The sequence below is a fragment of the Meleagris gallopavo genome, chromosome 1, assembly GCF_905368555.1.
Source record: "Meleagris gallopavo chromosome 1, MGAL_WU_HG_1.1, whole genome shotgun sequence".
Taxonomy (NCBI): Eukaryota; Metazoa; Chordata; class Aves; order Galliformes; family Phasianidae; genus Meleagris; species Meleagris gallopavo.
Genome location: NC_139404.1, coordinates 231,587 through 251,498, shown reverse-complemented (window position 1 = coordinate 251,498; position 19,912 = coordinate 231,587). Strand labels below are relative to the sequence as shown.

General features: G+C 54.5%; 1 protein-coding gene across 9 annotated transcripts in view; it reads left to right on the top strand.

Annotated features, from left to right (window-relative positions):
• The window catches only part of SHANK3 (SH3 and multiple ankyrin repeat domains 3), a 306,860-nt gene that overhangs the window by 96,756 nt on the left and 190,192 nt on the right, over nucleotides 1-19,912 (top strand). For all 9 annotated transcript variants that reach the window (XM_085233682.1, XM_085233821.1, XM_085233499.1 and 6 more), the window contains exon 12: nucleotides 6,406-6,745. In XM_085233682.1, coding sequence (XP_085089808.1) covers nucleotides 6,406-6,745 — 340 coding nt within the window. The remainder of the gene's footprint in view (nucleotides 1-6,405; nucleotides 6,746-19,912) is intronic.

The window sequence follows — 19,912 nt, the reverse complement described above, 5'->3', positions numbered from 1 at the left end:
GGCTGCTGGCTGGAATGTAGAGAGCCAAATCAGCATCCTTTATTGCTGCCCTTGGAATTGCGGGAGGAAGTTTGAAAGTGAGGTTGAGAACCTCCTCCCCTGTGCTGCTCACAGGTGAATTGGCCGCACCTTCGGGGACGGCATGGGGGAGAACTGGCAACTTTAATTAACGTGTATTTTTAGCAGCTTCAATTTCAGTTACACAAATACAGAGTAACGTCTGCTCCCACTGCGCAGAGCTGCGCTGCCAGCAGAGGAGTGAGGAGGGGGAGCGAGGAGGGGCTGCGTGCAGCCATGGAGCACCAAATGTGAGCGGGGTAATTGAGAGCCACGTGGAGACAACTGGAGAAGTGGCTGGAGGATGCTTTCATTTTCGTTAATTGAAAAAGCAAAGCATCACGAGGCTCTGATTCCTGCCTGAGGGCTGCTTCTCAGTGCTGAAAATCATAGAATGGAATCATAGAACCATGGAATGGGCTGGGTTGAAAAGGACCACGATGATCATCACTTCCAACCCCCTGCTGTATGCAGATCACCAACCAGCAGCCCAGGTTGCCCAGAGCCACATCCAGCCTGGCCTTGGATGCCTGCAGGGATGGGGCATCCACAGCTTCCTTGGGCAACCTGTTCCACTGCCTCACCACCCTCCTCATATCCAACCCAAACCTCCCCTGTCTCACTTTAAAGCCATTCCCCTGGTCCTATCACCACCCACCCTCACAAACAGCCATTCCCCCTCCTCTGGAGCGGGCGGCTCTGCTCAGCCCTGGCCTTGTGTCCCTTTCCTTCACCTCTCCTTCCTGGAAGCGACACCTGGAAGTCTCCTGGAGCAGCAGGAGGTGCTGGGTGCCTCCTTCCTTCGCCTTGGTAATTTTCCACTGTTAAAATGTAAATGTAGCCTCTCAGCCTGGAACTGCGGAGACATTTGCACTTGGTGTGCTTTTGCTCTTTTACATGAATATTTAACACCGAGCCAGTAAATCTCTAAATAACCTCGCAGTGTTGATTACCTCTTGGCTCATTACCCGCAGCTCGGGGCTGCCTGGCGCTGCTCAGGTGCTGCTCAGGTGTTGGCACAGCGCTGCGGGTCCCGGGGCTCCTCGGGGAGCTCTGCTGCACCTCACGGCAGCGGAGCAGTGAGAGGCATTTCCAGCCCCGAGCTTTGCATTCCTCCTTCTGCAGGGCAAAAGCAAACATGGAAGTGTCAGATTAGCTGGGCTGGCTGGAGCACGGCTGTACTTCTTGGAGCGGCGCTGTCATGGTAACTGGAGTGATTCATTTTGCTGCAAGATCCCCAGTAAACACACTTTGATTAAACTCTTGAGAAGGTATAGAAAAGAATCTTCAAAGCTGATTGTATGAACTGCACTGAGTTTTGCCTTTATTGCTCTCACTTCCCTCCCTTCCCCCCCGGGGCTGGGGGGAGGAAGCCCTCCTTGGAGCAGGATGCCTGCACCTGCTGGCTGCAGGTTGGCTCAGCTCTTCCTTGTTGTTATTACCAATTTCAGGTGGTTTGGGTGCAGTGAGGAGCTGCTTTGGGCTCCCTGTGTCAGTCTGTGCTTTGAGGCACTGTGGCGTGGCAGAGCCTCCTGGTGAGGGCTTCCCCTGGCAAAGCAAGGCAAAGCAGCAGCTCTCCCCGTTACAGCTTCACAGACTCAGTGAGATTGCAAAAGAGCTCTGAGATTCCCACCCCATCCCACCGTGCCCACTGAGCACGTCCCCAAGTGTGATGGGACACCCACTGTGTGCAGCCTGGAGCATCGCAGCCTTCTCGTGCAGGAGGGAGCCTTCGTGGACACACATCTGTGTCCTGCACTGCCCTGTCCGTGCAGTGGCCCTGGACACATTCCTGCTGCCTGTGCTGTCTTTGTGACAATGTCTCTGCCAAGTGCTGATTTTCTAATGGACTTTCTTGTGCCGATGGGTGCACCCACAGCAACCTTCAACACCAGACTGCCTCCACCGCTTGCTGTTTCACTTGGAGTCCATTTCACGGATTTCCCCCCATGCAGTACGGGTTCCTCTTCCGTCCTTCTGTCCATCTGGCCAAAATACAACGTCCTATTCTGCAGTTCTGCCACGTGCACCAGGTTCTGTCTCCATCTTGTTGCAAAGTTGAGAGTAGTTTTGTGCCTCCAAACATGTCTGATTTCTGCTGAGAGCAGCCCTGGGCTTGCACCGTACCTGCATGGCACAGCGTGGATGGAAGCACAAACATCTGAGGGCTTTGTGAACCTCTGGAGAAGAGCCCTGTATCTTTTGTACAAGCGATAGCTGTGTTCCTCTGATTGCCCTCCTCCTCCTGCAGCAGCCTGCATGCCTGCTTCTCTGCATTCTCAGTTAAAGCCAGGCTTGCTAAGCAGGTGCCATCGTCCCTGGATCACTGACTTCTCTGCAGCTGCACAGTGATCCTGAAATGAGCCCCAGAACAGTTTGGGCTGCAGATTGAAGCAATGAAGCTGGAGCAGATGAGGTGTCCTCCAGCAGTGCCTGGGCTGTGGGACCTCCTAGGGTTTTGCTGAGCCCTGAGCTTTCCTCTGTGCCAAAACAGGTGCCCGGGTCCCAGCCTGCAGCTGCTGTGATCAGGAGGCACCTGGGAGCCAAAGGTGCTTCAGAGCCTTCATGTACATCATTGGAGAGCCTCTGCTCTCATGGTAGTAATAGAAAATCTTTTCTTTCCGCTCTATTTTTGGACTCCTGACTCTCTTACCCCTAAATCAGACTTTGGCAATGGAGGGAGCTGTCTCAGTCTCGCCTTGCATGCAGTTACTGTGTGCTGGGGCCACACTGAAATCCCTCAGATACTGCAGGTGCCCTCCTGTCCTTCAGGAGACTGAACTGCAGCTGGACTGCTGTTCTCAGAGCACACTGCTGGAGGTCCGTGCTCAGGAAGCTTTGGCTTTGCAGTCTGTGATGTGACCTGGAAACCCTCTTGTTTGCTGCTGTGCCCTGCAGTGCCTCAGGGACATTTGTGTTTGGCGCTCTGTAGGTGGGTCTGTGAGCAGCAGAGCGGTCCTGAGCTGCTTTCTGCAGCCCCACTGGTGTGAGGCTGAGATGTGGGCCGTGTTTCCCTTTGTTTTTGGGGTGGATGTGATTTTGGTGCTGAGAGAAGCAATCTGAATGTGCGCAGTGATGGGAGATCTTGCGCAGCGCGTGGAAGTGGGTGATTAATGGGGCGGCGCACATTAAAGCACTCACACTGCCCTAAGGCAGGAGTCAAAGTGCCTTCCCTCTTGCCAGTGAGCCCTCCAGCACCCTGTCTGTGTCCCACTGCTAACAGCTGGTGCTTGCAGTGAGCAGCTCATGATGAAGTCCGCTCCACCTCTCCCTGCGCGCAGGCTGTGCTCCGCGCTCCTCGGTTCTGCCGAGACCAACGGGAGCAGAGATCTCACAGCCCAGAAGGGTCTCTGCCAGCTGTTGCTGCTTTCTTCCCTTGCAAGATGAGTCACTGCTTGCTTTTTTGCTTTTTTTCTTTTTTCTTTTTATTAACTCCTCTTATTTTGAATGCTAACGATGGTTGTTTTTTTTTTTTTTTGGTTGTTTTTTTTTTTTTTTTGGTTGTTTTTTTTTTTTCATGGAGATCGTATTCCTTATGAGTCCCTCCTAATTGCAGATGTTCTGTGATCACAGGTTCATGGAATCATAGAATGGCCCTGGTTGGAAGGGACCTCAAGGATCACGAAGGTCCAACCCCCCACCACATGCAGGGCCACCAACCTCCACATTTCACAGCAGCCCAGGCCGCCCAGGGCCCCATTCAACCCGGCCTTGAACACCTCCAGGGATGGACGGGGATCCACAGCCTCTCTGGGCAGCTGTTCCAGCACTTCACCACTCTCACAGCAAAGACACCACAAAGATGATCAGGGGATGCAGCACCTCCCTGCAAAGCCAGGCTGAGGGAGCTGGGCTGTTCAGCATGGAGAAGAGAAGCTGAGGTGCAGCCTGCAGGACCTCAAGGGAGCCTGCAGACAGGAGGGGAGTCAGCTCTTGGAAAGGGGAGAGAACAGCAGGACAGGGAATGATTGGAAGGTGAGGGAGGGCAGCTTTCAGTTGGCTGTCAGGGGGAAGTTGTTTGGTGTGAGAGTGGGGAGGTGCTGGAACAGCTGCCCAGAGAGGCTGTGGATCCCCGTCCATCCCTGGAGGTGTTCAAGGCCAGGTTGGATGGGGCCCTGGGCAGCCTGGGCTGCTGTGAGATGGGGAGGTTGGTGGCCCTGCATGGCACAGGGGGGTTGGAGCTTCGTGATCCTTGAGGTCCCTCCCAACCTTGGCTGTTCTGTTATTCTACGATTCTGTGATTCTGTGAAAGATGTTCAGGCCAATGACTTTCATCCCTAGTCAGTGTTCAGCACTTCTAGTAAAAGTAACTCTGTGCCTTTATTTCAAGAACCGTGCTTGAAGGGCACGGATTACTTTGGTTTGACAACAGATCTTTGAGAGCAGCGTGGAACTTCCTTGCATTTCCAATTTCTGATAATTTTTAAACCTGTCAGTTACTGTGACATGCACCCATTTCATATTTGCTTCTTTGATTTTATTTAAGTGTTTTCCTACGAGCAGTAATGTAGTACAGAATTAAACGTCTCCTGGTGGTCTGTCACGTCGGGATGACACACGGATCCAGGGCAGCCCCTGTCAGCCCAGCACATTGAGTGTCACCACTGGGAGAGCGGCTGTTCGCCCTGACTTCAACTTCACTCCCTTCTGTTGTGTTGATGGCAGTGACCGTAGGTTGGAGTCCTGCAGACTCCCACACCTGAATCCACAGCACGTTTTACACGGCCTGGACCATTCCTCTTTCCATCGGCCATCTCTTGTTGCTTCTGGGTTCCCCTTTTGTACCCTTTGCCCTGTGGGTGCCCTGGATGCAGGGCACGGCACTGCCGGCAGAAATCCTCCCTCCACGTGGCTGGAACATCAGGGAACAAACACATCGAGTTGCCATGGCAGCAGGAAGGTTTACAGGAGCCTAAAATTGTTGTGCTTTGAACCTAAAATGCTCCTTGGGAAAATATTCCGAGCACAGCAGTGCTGGGAGCACTCAGGTACTCAGTGATGGAGCAGAGTGTGAGCTCTGAGATTCTCAACCCCAACCCCAACCCCAACCCATCCCCACCAACCATGTCCCCATGTGCCACATCCACACGGCTCTTGAGCACCTCCAGGGATGGGGACTCCTCACTGCCCTGGGCAGAAGTGGGATTTGGTGATACTTGTGGGTATTCCAATCTGGGATATTCTGTGATTCGATGAAGTAAGCTGGATGTTGTTGACGGTGTGTTCCCTGCTGAAGGTTGCCTCACTTTAAGGCACACTGAGCTTCAGAATGAAAACAGATTCATTGAGAAAAATGTGTCTTTCCTGACCTGAGGTCTGCATCACTTGGGCTCCACAATGCACACGTGCCATGGCTGCAGCACAGCGCTCGTCCCTTTGTGGCTGTGTGAAATCCCATCTGCAGTCATCCTCCCTCTGCAGAGCTGCTGGCAGAGGTGGGATTTGGCCTCTCCAGGTGGCTTTGTGCAGTCTGCTCCTTCCAGACACTGCTAAAGTTTAGGAGAACGGGCAGGAAGGGCAGGCTTACCTCCAGAACTGAGGAGTGACTGGTGACTGGGATCACTGCCAGTGACTATGTGCATGTGCCCACCCCTGGGCCAGGCTGTGGGCTGCAGGGGGTTCCACTGGTGGCCCTGACCCTCACCATGGCTTTGGCCCCACTGAAGATTCTTTGGTGCCTCCCCTGATGCTGCCTCTAAACCCTCCTGATACAACTCTTCTACTCCTTGTGCTCCCAGCCTGTGGCTGTGCCCTGGGAGAGAAGCATGCACCGTGTGCCATGCTGGGGTGGGAGCTGGAAGCAGATGGAGCCCGTCCTTGTCTGTTCTGGCTCTTCCTGTGTTCCCATAAGGATGTGCCTCCTCTCCTGGGTGGTGAGGTCCTGGCACTGCTGCACAGAGTGTGGGTGCCCCATCCCTGGAGGTGCTCAAGGGCATGGATGGGTTCTGGGCAGCCTGAGCTGGTGGTGGGCACCGAGCCCACGGCAGGGGTGGGGCGGAGGGGCTTTGAGTTCCCTTCCAACCCAACCATTCGATGATTCTATGACAATTCTTATCCCATCTCTGTGCTCCTTCTCTGCTACTATCTTCCTGCCCCAGCATGGCCATAGAATCACGGAATCATTAAGGCTGGACAAGGCCCCTGAGATCCCCCATCCAACCCCAACCCATCCCCACCATGCCCATTGACCATGTCCCCAGGTGCCATACCTACTCCTTTTCCTGAGCACCTTTGGGGACAGTGACTCCACCTCTTCCCACATCTTCCCATCCCAATGCCGTACCACTCACCACCCGGCTTCGCCCCGCAGACCCAATCCCTAACGCCCCTTTCCTGCCTCTTTTGCAGTGCCTTTCAGAGAAACTCCCAGCTACACGAAGCGGCGACGGATCCTCGGTGCCGGCGGCCTCTCCTCCCCTCGGATGCTGCAGCGCTCGGCCAGCGACAACAACCTGAAGGCGGAGAGCCGGGCGTCCTACTCTCCGGTGCCCTCCCTGCGCAGCCTCCCCCCCCAGCTGCTGGCCCAGATGCAGGAGGCTGCGGTGGGGGTCGGTGGTGGGGATGGCAGCCTGGCCAGCTCCGGCAGCGCCCGCAGCGCCCACAGCCGCTCCCCATCCCTGCAACGTGTGCAGGAGGAGAAGGAGGTCGACCTGCCCACGCTCCGGAGGAGCAGCCGCGGCAAGGCCAGGTGAGAGCTGGGTGGGCACAGTGGGACTGGGCTGTGCCGTGGCCGTGGCGTGCATTGGCACCCATGGGAGCGGTGGTGAGACACAGGCTGGCACCAGCAAGTCCCAGCAGTGCATGGAGAGGGGATGCTCAGGGCTTGGCACGAGCACAGTGGGGGCTGCTTCAATCTTCTCCCCATCCCTCATTCTAATTTTGCGTCTCAAAAGAATGGTGAGTACATCGATTCCATGTTGTGCTCGTTGTTGCCATGGCAATGAATGCATCTTGAAAACTAATACTTGGAGGTGGCACACTGCAGAAAAACTGGCCCTGTATGTGTCCGAGCCGGCTCCTGGCTGTCACTGCCTCCTGCATACCTACAGGTGGTTGCTCTCTTGAACCCACTTGGGCCTGGGAGCGGTTGGTGGATCAGCACAGGACCAACATTCACTGTGGTATAGAGATAGCAATGGCCCATCTGTGTGACTTTGGTTGTCCTGCTGCGCCCTTGTCACCCAGTGACCATGAGCAGCACCAACTCCAGCTCTGCTGCTGCTCTGCCTCTGGGTGGAACGGAGGCACGAGTGCTGATTTAGGGCAGGGACCTCCCTGGCAAAGTGCTGCTGAAGAGCAGGAGCTGAGGAGAAGGCCTCTTGGTGAAGGCTGGGTTCAGGCTTTGCTTCATGAAATCCTGTTGGAGAGGCGAACCGCAGCCATGCCTGGTGTAAAGTAGCTTGTGCTGAGGGGTAAAGGGGAACTCCAACACTGTGTGTGCAGAGCAGGAGGCCGAAGAGTGGGTGCCAGCTGTGGGCTGTCCTTGTGCTTGCTAATGAGCAAGCAGGGAATAGGCTTGGGCAGCAAAGAGCCCGTCTGCAGGTGACAGCTCTTTACATTAAACACCGTACAGATACAGCTTGGAGAGTCTTTGAGGTGATCTAAAGCAATCAGGGAAACAGAAGCATGTCAGTGAATGAAAAATAAGGAGAATAAATGCAAAATAGCTACGAGAGGAACCAAAGAATTGAACGACGCGGGTCCTCGGTAGGATTCCTAATTAACAGTTTAACCTGAGCGAGGTTGCAGATTGTTTCCTACGCAGCTCGTTAGGGAGCTCTGCTCAGTGTGAGCTTCAGAACAAAGTGTGGTGGTACCACATCACTGCAGGAGGTGGTGGAGGAAGATGTGGGCACAGCCCGGTGCTGTGGTCAGAAGCTGCGCCGGCACCTGTGAGTGACTTGGGGACAGACTGAGCTCCATGCACACCGTGAAAACCGTGGCCAGGAATTTCATAGCAATGACAAAATCCTCTGCTCTGAAGAGAGATTTAGGAGAGCGGGATTGTTACCTTAGAAACGACACGGATGGGAGGAAAAAGTTAAAAATATTGGGAATATGGAACGGCTTGTGAGAGAGAAATAGGGAACTTCTGATTGTTTCGTGGCACCAAGGAAAAAGAGCGTGCAACGGAATTAATGGCAAGCAAATTCAAGACCAGGATGAGATGGTGCTTTTCCCTGCAGTTAGCTCTGGAATTCACTGCCTCGGGAGCTTGCTGCGCAGGGGCACGGTGTGATTATAGAAGCATTAGGAGGTCGGAGTGAGGGAAATCACACTGTGGGCTTTTGTAATCAGTGCTTCTGGAGCTGCTCCTGGCACCGCCGGGAGCCCTGGGGACACACAGAGCAGCTCTGTCCATCCTCTGCCTACTGCCTGGGCTGGGGCATGGAAAGAGCAGGGCTGATGTGATCCTTTCTGGCCATCTGCATTTAATGACGTGCGTCTAAGAAGATGTTTTGTTCCGTTTTTTGTGTTTTTCTGTAGGGATAGGAGTATTCTGAGGTTCTGAGCTTGGGGCAGGTGAAACATGCACAGTGCAGCCGCCGTGCTTAGTGTGGTGTGCGGGCGGTGAGGTTGGGGCAGTGGGATGAAGCTGTCCTGGTGATGGGAGGAATGTAAAGCAATGAGTTGAAGCTCAAGGCTGGGAGCCCAGGAGGCGTTCACCTGGCGGAAAGAAGGCTGAGGGGGATCTGAGCAGTGCTGATGGGTGGATGATGGTCAGGAGGAGGGAGCCAGGCTCTGCTCGGTGCGCCCAGCACCAGGACAAGGGGCAGCCTCATCCTGTGTGACAAACCTGATTTCATTCTGTGAAAAGGTGAGCCGCTTAGTGGATGGAGGTGAGGCTGTCAGTGTGGTCTACCCGGGCTTCAGTAAGGCCTTGGACACTGTCACAGAATAACCAGGGTTGGAAAAGACCTTCAAGATCATCCAGTCCCAAACATCGGGACCGTCCCCAACAACATCCTCATGGAGAAGCTGGCTGCACACAGTTTGGATGGGCGGACGCTCCGCTGGCTGAAACGCTGGCTGATGGCCGGGCACAAAGGCTTTGGTCAGTGGAGTTAAATCCAGGCGGTCACGAGCGGTGCCCCCCAGGGCTCAGTGCTGGGGCCACTCCTACTGAACACCTTTATTAACGGTCTTGATGAGGGGATTGAGTGCAGCCTCAGAAAGTCTGCAGACAACACCGGGGCGGCAGGGAGCGTCCATCTGCCAGAGGGGAGGAAGGCGTTGCAGAGGGACCTGGACAGACTGGATGGATGGGCCAGGATTAACTGTGCGAGTTTCAATAGGGCCAAGTGTGGGGTCCTGCATTTTGGGCACAGCAACCCCGGGAGACCCCGGGAGGAGCGGCTGGAAGCTGCCCGATGGAAAGGGAGCTCGGTGTGCTGACGGGCGGTGGGCTGAGTGTGAGCCAGCAGTGCGCACAGCTGGCCAAGAAGCCAACGGCATCCCGGCTGGGATCAGGAGCGGCGAGCAGGAGCAGGGAAGTCATCCTGCCCTGTGCTCGGCTCTGCTGAGGCCTCACCTCGAGTGCCGGGTTCGGTTTGGGGCACCTCAGCACAGAAAGGACGCGGAGGGGCTGCAGCGGGGCCAGAGAAGGGCAGCGAGGCTGGGGAAGGGCTTGGAGAAGATGGCCTGCGAGGAGAGACTGAAGGAACGGGGGCTGTTGGGTCTGGGAAGAGGAGGCTGAGGGAGACCTCACTGCTCCCTGCCAGTACCTGAAGGGTGATTGCAGCAGAGTGAGGTCGGTCTCTTCTGACTGGTGACAGGTGACGGGATGAGGGGAAACGGCCTCAAGCTGTGCCAGGGGAGGTTTGGGTTGGATCTCAGGAAAAGCTTCTGTACAGAAAGGGCTGTGAAGCACTGGGATGGGCTGCCCAGTGGTTGAGGTGGTTGAGTCACCAGCCCTGGATGTGTTTAAAACCATCTGGATGTGGTGCTCAGGGCCGTGATTTAGTGGGGGGCTGTTAGGGTTTGGGGTGGGATGGTTGGTTGTGGTTGGACTCGATGATCTTTAAGGTTTTTTCCAACCTGACAATTCTATGATTCTGTGATACTTACCACATCTCAGTGCTCAGTTCCCAGTGATGTTTTCTTTTCCAAGAGGAAAACACTGATAAGTGACAACACACCATGAATACGTGGAGTTCTCTCACATCTCCCCCCAAAATCTTGCAGGAAAATTGGTGCTGGGTCAGATTTTGATCAGAATAAATACAAAGAAAAATCCACGGCTGCAACATGTGTCCCTAAATCCTTTATTCTGAGGGAGGAAGCCGCCAGCAAAATTCTGATTGTTTTGCAAATATATTCAGGCTGGCAGACGTAATTTAAGGGAAGAGTGGTTTAGCTGCAGTGTTTCACGTTTTCCAGGAGCGATGCTGTGTGTATGGGCACGGGTCAGAGCCGGGGGTTGATGCACCCCATAGGGTTTGGGGCAGCCTGACTCCAAGCATCCCCCGTGGTGCTGCGCTGTCCCCTGAGCCCATGGCTGGGAGCTGCCCTGGGGAGGTGTTGGTGGTGCAGATGGCTGTGATCCTCCCCCAATTCCCGGAGCTCTGAGGGTCTGCGAAGCCCCGTGTGTCTGTTTGCACCCACGGCTCCGTCCCAGAGCTGCTCCTGGCAGCAGCGTGGTGCAGGTGCAGCACAGCGCAGCAGCAGATGACGCTGCGTGTTTTTCAGGCTGTGGTTTTGATAGCTGCTAATGCTGCGTTCCACGAGATGTCTGATGTGTGACTCACATCCCGCATGTGAGAGCCTCCACCTTTTTTTTCCTCCCTCAAATCCCACTCCACAACAAGTGTTTCCCTATCTGGATCGCGCTGCGGTTGATGTCTCCTGCACAGATGGAGCACCTTCAGCTTATCGGGGTCTGCTTAAACCCAAACCTTGTGCTTTCCCAGGCTCTTCCATGCTTTTGGGACACATTCTGTATCACATGATCCTTCAAAGATGAGCTTAAGTGTTCTTAGATTGCTTCAATGCACCCTTAAACTTCCCTCTTAGATGTGCAGTCAGGCTCACCCCGACATTAGTTAGTTCCCGCTGCTGGTTTCCAGGTGAGCTCTTTCCTCTCTGCCCCTGCAAAGGTGCATTCCATCTCACACCGATCTTTGTATTAAAGGCTGATTCAGTGATGAGCAGACATTAAGTTGGTCTCCTTAGTTTCGTCCATTGGAAGCTTTCTCTCTCTGCAGTTACCCAAAAGAGCACCAACCATTTCCAGCAATTTGGGATCTTTTCTTGCTGTCATTTTCTTGCAGGGCATTTGCAGAATGCTTTCTTGTTTGCCTTGCTTCTCGCTGCAGTGGCACTTCTTGTGATTGTGCCTTCTGGATTTTTCTATCTGGTGTGTATATGTGTGTTTTGCCCACAGCAATCACTGCTGTTTTTCAGTTTCTGTAGCATTTGAAGCCTTCTCTCCAGCCTGCCCTCCCTCCAGCCTTTCTTCCCTCTCTCCCATCTTCCCTTCCTGCCTTCCTTCCTTCCTTCCCTTCTGCCTTCCCTCCCGCCTGCCTTCCTCCTTTCCCTCCTACCTTCTTTTCCTCCTCCCTCCTCCTTTCCCTCCTGCCTTCCCTCCCTTCTGCCTTTCCTCCCTCCTACTTTTCCATCTGCCTTCCCTCCTTCCTCTCCTCCCTCTTTCCCATCCTTACCTCCCATCCCATCCCATCCCATCCCATCCCATCCCATCCCATCCCACCCACCTTCCCTCCTCCCCACCTTCCCTTCATCCTTCCCTCCCTTGGATGAACACTTCCCATTTTGTGGCCATCCCTGCCAACTTTGCCTTCATGTTCTCAGCCTCTTGGAATCGGAGCACACAGAGTGTCCTGTGTCTGTTTTCTGCACCGTGTGTCTAACAGGTGGTCGCAGGCACAGTCCAGGAGCTGGCTGGGCATTCCAGACCCCACTCCTGGTAGCACATCCCAGCTCAGTGCCATCTCTCATTACTCTGCATCCCCTAAGGCAGGAGAGCTGTGTGCCAAGCCCAGCTGGTGGTGCTCAGAGCAGGACGCACGCTGAGGGAAGCAGGGATTGCGCTGCCTGTGCTCCAAAAAGCCTGCTTTGCTCCTGGCCATGAGCATCTCTGCGGCAGGTAATGCAAATTGCTGCTATGCCCGTGGCTGCTGCAGGCAGAGAGCACACCGAGCACCGCTCCTCCGTGCACAGAAACCCAGAGAATGTCCTTTGCTGGCAGCACCCCGCACATTGCTGGCCCTTCGCCACCCTGAACAAACATCCTTCTTCTGAAATTGCTAAAACGGCAGTTATTGCATCAACTGCATCCCAGGGATCTTATTTCTAATAATCGTGACCTGTCCTCGGGGGGGTTTAATAAAATAGATGCCTTGTCCCAACCTCTTCTCTCACATTATTACGTTTAACTGTGCGGACCGATGCATTATTCCCAGGCCAATTTCCCCCTCAGCACTGTGAATGAGATCTTTGCCCTAAGTGCTATCTCGCTGCTTTGTTTATTTATTTATTAAGTGCCTCAGCCAATTTGTTTTACCTTCACAGCTTCTGAAAGGCTCTGAGCCATTCGATTTGTTCTCCGCGCATTTGGGGATTTGAGGAGAAACGGCCAGAGATTGTTTCATTCTCTCCTGCACTTTGCTTTTCAGCCCGGTGCCAGCTGTTAATCTGAGTCCATTCTGCATCTCCGCTGCAGCTTCAGACTCTTCCTCACAGCAAAATCATTTCCTAGGAGTGCTGGGAGCATGGAGCTCCACGGTGAGAAGGCTCTGCCCGAGGCTCACTGTTTGTGACACAGCGATGCAGCAATATGGGGCTGTGCCCCACACGTTAGCTATGGGGCTTTATTTTGGGGTAGGATGGTGAAGAGCAGAGTTGGAGCATCTGTTGCTCCTGGTGTGGTGCCGTGGTCTGAAGTAACGCCTTGTTTGGGGGGCGGAAGGGGAGATTCAGGCTGGACATGAGGAAAAACAACTTCTCCAAAGGAGTGGTTGGGTGCTGGAATGGGCTGCCCGGGGAGGTCACCATCCCTTGGGGGTGTTCCAGGAATGTTTAGGTGTTGCACTGAGGAACGTGGTGGAGTGGGAAATACTGGTGATAGGTGGATGGTTGGACTGGGCGACCTTAGAGGTCTTTTCTGAACTTGGTGATGCTATGATTCTACGATTCTGAAGGATAATTTGGTCAGTGCTCCTTTAGAGAAATGTGGTGAGGAGGAGCGCTGGTCCCCAATGTCCAAGTGGGCATCTTGTGCAGGAAACAGGGGATGCTTGCAGAGGAACTGCAGAATAATGAGGATTGGAAGGAACTTTGGGAGGTCACTGTGTTGAACCTTCCATTAGGGAGAAAAGCAAGCTCCCAGCTTGTTGGTGAAGGAGCCAGAAGGGCCTCGTATCCCCCTGGGGTGCCCCTCCAGCTGCCCCCAGCACACCGTGAGGAGAGGAACCCACCAGGGGCAGCAGCTTGGGGCAGAGCTCTGCTGTAATGTGCATCTGAACCATGCAACACCTGGAAGGTGCTGCTGCCTTGGTGCTCACTGCAGTGCATCCAAAGGAACCGGGCGACCGCCTGTTCTGGTAAACCCAAAGAGAATCCGAGCAACATTCAGGTGAAATTACCTCCATGCTGGTGTTTGTCTCAGTAACAGCTTCTTCAGGGGCCCTGGGCAGCCTGAGCTGAGGGGGGCACCCAGCTCACTGCAGGGGTGGGGGTGGGGGTCCCTTCAGCCCAACCATGCTGTGGGTTGGTTTGCGCCCTGTGGCACCTGGGGACGAGGTTAGTGAGCACGGTAGGGGTGGGTTGGGGTTGGTCTTAGTGGTCTTTTCCAACCTGATTCCATGATTCTGTTGGTGAGCTTCTGGGCTGCTGCCCCCAGAGCAGGGGGAGCCACATGTGGCACTGTGCATGGAGATCCCTGAAATAGACACGTCTCTGAAAGTGTGGGATAGTGAATGACAACAGCTTTACTCAGCTCCGCATCTCGAGGTAGGAGAGAGACTGACAGCGCTCACCGTGCCAACTTCTGAAGGGGAATTGCAAAAAGATGACCGAAATCCATCAGAAAGGCCTGAGGAATCTGAAGCCATCACGTCCTTATGGGCAATATGGGGAGTGCTGGGGCAATCCCACCAGAGCTGCACGAGGCCAAACCTCTGGGAGAGGAGCTGCTCCCTGGGGTACGATAGCTGCCTGCACTAGGTTCAGAAAAATATCTGGGATCAAAGAGACCCCTGGGAATGGGAATCTGAATTGGGGGAAGGCAACGTGAGCACCTGGAGCAAGGTGAAGCTGTCGTCCAAATGGAGACTGCGTGGGTTCTGCTGCCCTTTGGTGAGGGTCCGCTGCACTGAGCAGGATGGAACGTGTCCCAAAAAGGAACTCATTTCCTGATCTCTCAACCCTAAACTGGCAGGAAAACAAAGGTTTGAGAAGAGAAACCACATTGCCCTGAGCAGCGTTAGTGATGTGACAGCCGACGTCAGCAAGGCTCACTAAACATCACTGCTTCTCTGCTTTGCTGATCCCCAGTCTGCTTATTTTATATGGGGGAAACTGCAAGGCTTGGAAGTCTGATGGAGCTTGTTGATAAATAGGGGTGATGCATACTGCAGGGAAGGAATTCAAACGGCCTAAATGTTGTATGGGATTGTAAATTAACTGCAGTCCCACCGGCCTCCTTGTCAGCTCCACCATGAAGAATTCTGCTCTTTCGTGAGGCATCACTCGTTAGAATACAGAACAAAACAGCAGCATGTACAAAGTGGGAGAGAAAATAGTGCCACCGTGGCTGTGCTGTGCCAGTGCTGGGTGGAGTGCTGCTCCCCAGCCACTGCAGGCAGCCCCCCATGTGAGGAGGGGGCCATGGGAAGTGGGGGACCATGGGCAATGTGCTGGGACGTGTCACAGAAAGGGAGGTGACACTGATGGGCGCCAGATGGAAACAAGCCTTCCTTTGCATCCTGTTGGGCCACTCAGCATCCATGGCTTCATTTCTCACAATTTGTGCCTTATTGCGATTGCTGCTTGTCTCGGTGAGCTTCTGTGTCAACCATCAGCTGGCAGCTGAGGATGTTCTCTCAGGGCTGGCTAATGCCCACAGGCAGAGTCTGAGGGCAGGTGGTGTGTCAGTGTCAGTGACCCCACGGCTGTCCTGGGGCCACCAGCATCCTTCCCACTGCCCCGCTCTGTCTTTCCCTGCGGTGCTGCTCCCAGCTGCGCTCTTCAATGCACAGAATATTTGCACTTGGAGCTTTCTTTCTTTCCTCTTTTCACCTTTTAAGGGGTGCCTGCCTTCATCTGCAGGGCTCCTCATAAGGGCTCCTCATCTCGGCCTTGCTGTTGGCATGCTCTCTTGGGTTGGAAGGGCCCTGTAAAGGCCATCTGGTTCCACTCCCTGCAGTGAGGAGGGACCCCCACACAGCTCCATCAGTGCTCAGAGCCCCATCCCCTGTGCAGGGGTGTCTGCAGGGATGGGCAGCACCACCTCTGTGGGCAACCTGCGCGGTGCCTCACCACCCTCAGTGCTGCTCCTTACATCCAGCCTCAATCTCCCTCTGTTAGTTGGAAACCATCTCCCCACGTCTATCTCTCAGATCCTCTTTCTGGCCCTCCTCTGCATGCATTTCAACAGCTCCATGTCTCTCCTGTGCTGAGCGCTCCCCATCTGCATGCAGTGCTCCAGGCGAGGTGTCCCAGCACAGAGCAGAGGTGCAGACCCCCTCCCTCGCCCTGCTGGCCACTGCTCTGGATGCCCCCAGGGTGCAGTTGGCTCTGTGTGCTGTGAGGGCACAGTGCTGCCTCGCGGTGCTGCTCCCCACCAGCATCCCCAGGGCCTTTTCAGCAGAGCTGAGCTCAGTAGTGGATGCTTTTTTGATCCTTCTGTCACAAGGACGACTGCAAGGACTGCCCCACAATGCAGCCCCGCTGCTCCCCTCGTGCCCGCAGCGTGCTGGGGTTGTCCCTGCCTCTGTGCCCACGTGGCTTTGGGGATGGGATGTCCTTGGAAGACCCGGGTCCAGTGATGGCATGGATGCACTCTCCTGGTGGGGTGTGAGCGGCCGTATGGCTCTGAGCAGCGGGCTGGGAGCGCAGGCATGGCCTGAATGCCAATGAGCTCCACGCAGCTCTGCAGCCCACCGTCCTCTCCTGGAAAGCAGACAGAAATGCAGAACGGTTGGAGCAGGTGGTTGGTGCTGTCCCAAGCGGGCGCCTGCCAGGCGTGGAGCTGCTGTTGCAGCAGGCGGGCGGCTCACACGGTTCTCTGCTCCGGTGAGCTGCCCTGGCGCATGCTGGGCCGGCTCCAGCGCCGTGCTCTGGATGGCAATGCATCACATCTCACAGCTCGTGGCTGTTTACATGGGCTTGAGTGTTTTCCCAAAGACTTTAGCACGGTCATCTGCCACGGCATCATCAATGTGTGATCTCAGAGTGCTTCCTAGGGGTCATTGCGTTGCAGAAGCTGGTGGAACCGCTGCACTTTGCTCCCATCTCTGAGAGCCATGCTCTCAGAGCTGTAGGCACCGTCTCTTGGCCCTGCCACCATTCACTGCCCTCCTGCTCAGCCTCATGCAGCCCATCTCTGTGCCCTAACCCCTGCTGCCATCCTTACTGCCATCTCCATGAGCTCAGCCCCGAGCTCTGGGTGCTGCTCTGGAGCGCTGCTGTTGGCTCAGGGCAGAACCTGGATGCTGCAGCCAGTGCCGAGGCTGTGCCTGTGGTGCAGATCCTGACAGAAACCAAACAGGAGGTTTGGCAATGTCAGGGCCAGAATAGCAAATAGCAGAGGAGATTTCCTGGTGCTTCTGTCGATCAGTGGCACTCTTGTCTGGATATTACCAGGCAGGCAGCTCTGAACAGAGCTGTGCAAGCTGACAGCAGAGAAATGCTGCAAAGAAGCACAGACTGGATGTGATCTCTTTGTGAAGGAAATAATTTCTGCAGAAGCAGAGCTGAACAAGGAGGACGGGACTTAACATCACATTGGTTTGGGGGATCCATAGGACTGGTGGTGCGATCTGAGCCGTGCCCTCCCCACTGTTATCCTCGTGCATTTCTCACGGCAGCACTGCTCCCATCACCGAGCGGCTCCGTGTGCTTTGGGCTGATGGAGGAGCAGGTGGAGCAGCACTGCTGGTGCTGAGCCTAAAGCAGCACTGCCCGAGGCCTGCGCCCTGCACACCGTGGGCACGAGGTCGGGAGAGGAGGGAGCCGTGCTCGTGGCCCCATCTGGAGGGGTTTGGGATCTGAGACAGCTTTTGATTTTACCTGAAGACAGCCAACTCTGAAACGCACACAGGGTCCAGAAGGGCGGTTCGTACTCCCAGTTCTTACCCACTTCACCCAGGCTGGTGTCCCAGTGCGAGGCTGCAGTGCTGGCACACCTCTGTCTCCATGGGCTCATCGTGGCCACGCGCCCGTGTGCCGAGGTGCCCCAGCTATGAGGCTGGGCTTTTGCCCCAAATGTCTGATATTTAAAGGATTTTATGTCCCGGTTTAATGCTTATGTGCCCATAACTCACGTGCCCAAGTCTCCCTGTAACAGTGCCAAAGGCATTTGGGACCCCCCAGAGCTCTCTGGTAGTTGTGTGCCAATGGAGTGACCTTGGGCTGAAGCAATTAACGGATTATCATCTCTATCTCCACGTGTGATGTTTATGACACCCTTATATCGCTCCCTGCTTTCGGCGTGTGCACTCCAAATACGACCGTGCTGTATGGCTTGGCATGGAATTGCTTGTATTGCCTGGAGTTGGGCATGGCTGACACTAGGCAGCAATCTCAGCTGTCGTAAAGCGGATTTGTTCCGTGTTAATGGGGCTATTACTTTATGGTGGGCAGAGTCTTGCCAGTGGCGTTCCTGAGCTGGTTGGCTTGTAGCAATGCATTCTTTTAGCTGGTTTTAATCTTCCTGTTGAAATATCTTCTAGCCTGAACTTTCCCGGGTTTTTCATTGCTTTTAGCTCTGTGTCAGTTAAAATGGACCCGAGATTTTGAAATGAGGAGAAGTGGAGGAAAAATGGTTGCAATATAATCTTTGAGCAGACGTGATCCTTGTATAAAAGCCAGCGTGGCAGAAAGCTGGTGTTTCACATGAGTGTTAGCAGGGAACCAAGCAGGTGAATTAGTGCTTCAGAGGACATAAAATGCCAGTGTACAAAACGAGGGTCCCATAAATGCTGCCATGGTCCAGGTCACAGCCCTGCAGAGATCTGCCCCGCATTCCCTCCCTCCCTCTTTCCTTTGGTCACTTCCAGCTGCTTGCTCCAGCCGAACCAATGGACACGTGCCGTGTTTTGTGTCCATGTAGGGACACATGGCCGGGCTGGGGCAGCTGTGGGGTGTGCAGATGTGCAGAGCCCTGTTCTCTTGGCGGATGTCCTGTCTGAATGCAGGCAACACTGTCGGTTTCCCCACATTTCATCTGTGTTGATTTTCAGAATCTCGTCTCTGTTAGGCAGTCAAGCTCTGTATTAAGTTCTTATCAAAATCCAAGGCAAAATATGAATGTAGTTTTTGGACTCTGTACTGCTCTCACTGCTGTGGATGTGAAGCTGGGAAGAAGCTTTCCTCGTGGATGATGCACTCGATGGAAGGAGCTGTTGGCAGTGCTGCTACCGGTCGCCATCAGGATTTGATTTGCAGAACCAGTGGGGACAGGGAGCCCGTGCTTCTGTCTTTGAGCAGCTGAATGGGCCATAAAGAGTTTTTACACCCAGAAGGATTGCTTGAGTCATGTGCCGGGAGTGAGGGTGGCTCTGAGGTTCTGAATGAGAAGGAAGGCTCTGCGTTGGCTCTGGTGGCACTCAGCCTCCTGGCTCATTGGGTTTCCTTTGGATGGGCAGGGAGGAACACAACGTTGGTGCAGCTGGCAGAGAGGTGGTGGCACAGAGCTCAGGGCTGGCAGCTGGCAGCTGAGAGGAGGGCTATGCTGGCTGCACCATTCAGAAATGGAGCTGTCATCGTTCACAGCACTCAGAGGAAAATCCAGCACCAGCCCTGGGCGTCATCCAGCACTGCAAAGCCCAAGCCTGCATTGCAAGGGAGCGGCTCTGCATGGCTTTGACACGCAGCTCCAGCTGAGCATCACAGCTTCGTGTGCCCATGCACTGCCTGCGTGTTCAAGAGGAATCCTGAGTCTCATGGGAAGGGACCTGTGAGAGCTGCTCGAGGCATCCGAGACCTCCAGCAGGAATCTGAGCACTGATTTAGACGTGGCCTGCGGGTATCGCTGCGGAGAGATGGCTTTGAGTGATGGAAGGTTTATGAATCTGATGGCAATGGCAAAAGGCGTTGACTGTAAGTTGAATTCAGAATGTTCAAACAAGAGATTGCAGTGTCGTGGGCCTCTGTTTTTTGTAAGTGAGGATAATTAAGAGTTGGAGTGAGCGATCACGCTGTCGTTAAGTTGATACCTGAGGTTCTGAGGCTGCCCAAGAGCTTCGAGGCAGCATTGAAATGGCGGAGCCCAGGACATGAATGGTGACATCCCAGCTCTGCTGCCTCTTGCTTGCAAGCAGCAAAGGGCAGCTCTGGTTGCTGATGCACAGAGTGCCTGAGGGTGCCAACGTGATGCCCTTCACCAGGAGGGCTGCAGAGGGATCTGTGGAAATCCTTTGCACGATGGGGATGTCTGCAGTTAATGACGGGAAAGGTTGCTGGTGGCTGGGAGTAGCACGGCCTGTTTGTAAGGAACCAATGGCTCTTGCAAAGTGAGACTTCCCTCGCTGAGCTGAGAGAGGAGCTGCACGTGTTGGCAGTCGTGGATGGAGGCAATCCGGTGACCAAAATACATTTGGGTTTTCTGGAAAGCTTTAGAAGAAGTTTTGCATTGAGGCTGCTGATGGAACTAAGGATGGGCTCAAAGGCTTCTAAA